General features: G+C 30.1%; 1 protein-coding gene across 1 annotated transcript in view; it reads left to right on the top strand.

The window, feature by feature from the left end:
* The first annotated feature begins 1,218 nt into the window (after positions 1 to 1,218).
* LOC108741479 (motile sperm domain-containing protein 2) overlaps positions 1,219 to 2,379 on the top strand; it is a 5,008-nt gene continuing 3,847 nt past the window's right edge. Inside the window, 3 exon segments of the mRNA XM_025977297.1 lie at positions 1,219 to 1,798; positions 1,909 to 2,052; positions 2,110 to 2,327. Of these exon segments, the coding sequence (XP_025833082.1) occupies positions 1,708 to 1,798; positions 1,909 to 2,052; positions 2,110 to 2,327 (453 nt within the window). The 5' untranslated portion in view covers positions 1,219 to 1,707.

The following is a 2,379-nucleotide window of genomic DNA, read 5'->3' as shown; positions in this document are numbered from 1 at the left end:
GCCCCAACATTAATGTATTTGTAAGTATATAATGCTGATGTTAAAGACACTTTTATTCTAGTATTTTTAAATGTTAGACTATACATGGTAAGGCATAAGTAGTACAATATCCAAATTTTAGTTATCAAGTTAATTAAAACAAGAATGAGGCTCATAGTTTTGTAGAATTTTGATTTTACCCCTATTGTTTATGTATTTCAATTATATCTGCGATAAATATTTCTACAACTTCTGATCTAATCAATAAGTGCTGAAAGTAGTTTATATAAATTTAGTCTGTACAGATTCTTAGTAATTGACAATTAGATAAAAATGTGTTTACTGGTTATTAAACTTCTGGGATTTTGTCATTTTTTATCTGTTTTGTCAACTTTTTAACTTAGTGTCAGATTATTAGTTTGATTATCAAAATTGTTTTTAAATTCTAATATATCCTACTATTATAAAGAGCTGTAAAATGGTATTTAATTTTGGTTACAATGACAGAAATTTTAGGGAGACCTCAGGGTCAGCCCTAGGAAAGTTAAGTGAAATCCTAGTACATATTTAAATTAGCAATCAGTTAATTTAACGACCTCGCCAAATCGAAAGCATTGTGACCTGCCTAAAAGATATTTTTTAATAAAATAATGAAAATAAACATTTGGCATTTAATAAGTGGTAGACTTTCCCTGACATTGATTTAGGCCCATCTTTCTGACCTAAATACGACCTTTTTGTAGTAGTATCCACAAATAGCTCATCGAAACGAACGTGAAGTAATTTCTTTTGACCTTTAAGGGCTATGGAGGAAATAGAGTTCATTATAGATTTTGTGTCAACCTACTTATTGCTATTTTAACTGAAGGCTATTTTCACTTTTATAGGTACACTTTGCCGATGGGTCCCCAGTAATTGATACATCGTCGGTCGATTTAACTGGTAAGTTATTATTATTATGAACATTAAGCATGCGCATAATGCACGCCAATAAAAGCCACCAGGAACGGACAAACTACTTATTAATGTTTTTGAATATAAATATAACTTATTTAAAACTAATAGAACCATTAGACCTTAACTATTTGATATAATTAAAGAAATACACATTTATGTGAATCCTTGTATTGTAAAAAATAGAAACAGAAACGCAGTATTTACTTTAGAAAATAGTTACTACCCAGTCCGCCCCTGAAAATAATTTAGTCATTTTTTATTTTTATTAATTGTCTGCTAGCTCAGCTGAGCTGTATGTTACGTGTCCAAAACAATAGATATTGTATATTATTAAGATATCTTGTTATTATCTTGTTATACTCCAACGTCTGAGCATCACAAATTGATAGTAGATGAGGTGGAGTGGTGGAGGTTACACATCATAATTATTACATTATCGGACTTATTAAAATAAATACCTTTTACATTAAATACTCCAGTTGGTGTTAAAATTACTATTTAGCAGGATCCCTTTATGTGTACGTAGCTTTTTGTTTGTGTAACAACCATAGACAAGTACAAACTATTACGAATTAATAAACAAGTGTTATTGGTGTAATTATACTTCACTGTATTTATAACAACATTAGAAACAGGTGGGGGTGTATTTTGTTGTAAGTTAAAAATACAGTCTTATCTGTGAATTGAACTTTGGATGCAACTTGTGGACTATTGTAGCTTTAAAAAATATTGAACAATTAAACACACAGTTACTCCTTATCAATATTAACAATGCCTTTTCCACAACCTGAGGTACCAGCTAATTTAATAGAAGAAACAAGGGCAGCTTTCCTAAAGGAATTGGAAGCTCGAGGTGAATCAGGTAAAAAATTTTTGTTTTTGTTGTAGTTAGTTATGTATTTAGACAATTCTATTGAATATAGGTCTAGCACTCGATGTAAGTATATTTAAACCATTATTACACTTTTTAAGCAATTCATCCTAATGACATTGAGAAAGTAAAGAAAGATGATTTCTATATTAAACGTTTCCTAATGCACCATGATGTTGACATGAAAGCAGCTTTAGGAATGATGTGGGAGGCTCTCCTGTGGAGAAAGGAGTTTGGGACAAATGGTAAAACGCATTTTACTATTGTTAAAAATTGGTCTAAGTGATACCTTTTTGATATAGAGTTAACTGAAGATAATCTTAAAATGGACCTAGTTATAGAAGGAATATTTTATATTCCTGGAAGGGATAGGGATGGACACCCCCTTTTTGTTTTTAACTGCAAAAAGCACACAAAAGGCAAAAATGTAGAAGAGATAAAAAAGATTATTGTCTATTGGATAGATAGATTAGAAAGGTTGATAATGTCTTATTTATTTTAGATTTTTTATTTTATAAAAACATATTTTAAAATAATTTGAAATACTGAACGTATTGGGGAGTTCGCGAGTG

Source organism: Agrilus planipennis, unplaced genomic scaffold (genome assembly GCF_000699045.2).
Source record: "Agrilus planipennis isolate EAB-ADULT unplaced genomic scaffold, Apla_2.0 scaffold24, whole genome shotgun sequence".
Lineage (NCBI taxonomy): Eukaryota > Metazoa > Arthropoda > Insecta > Coleoptera > Buprestidae > Agrilus > Agrilus planipennis.
This window is presented reverse-complemented; position numbering and strand designations above follow the sequence as displayed.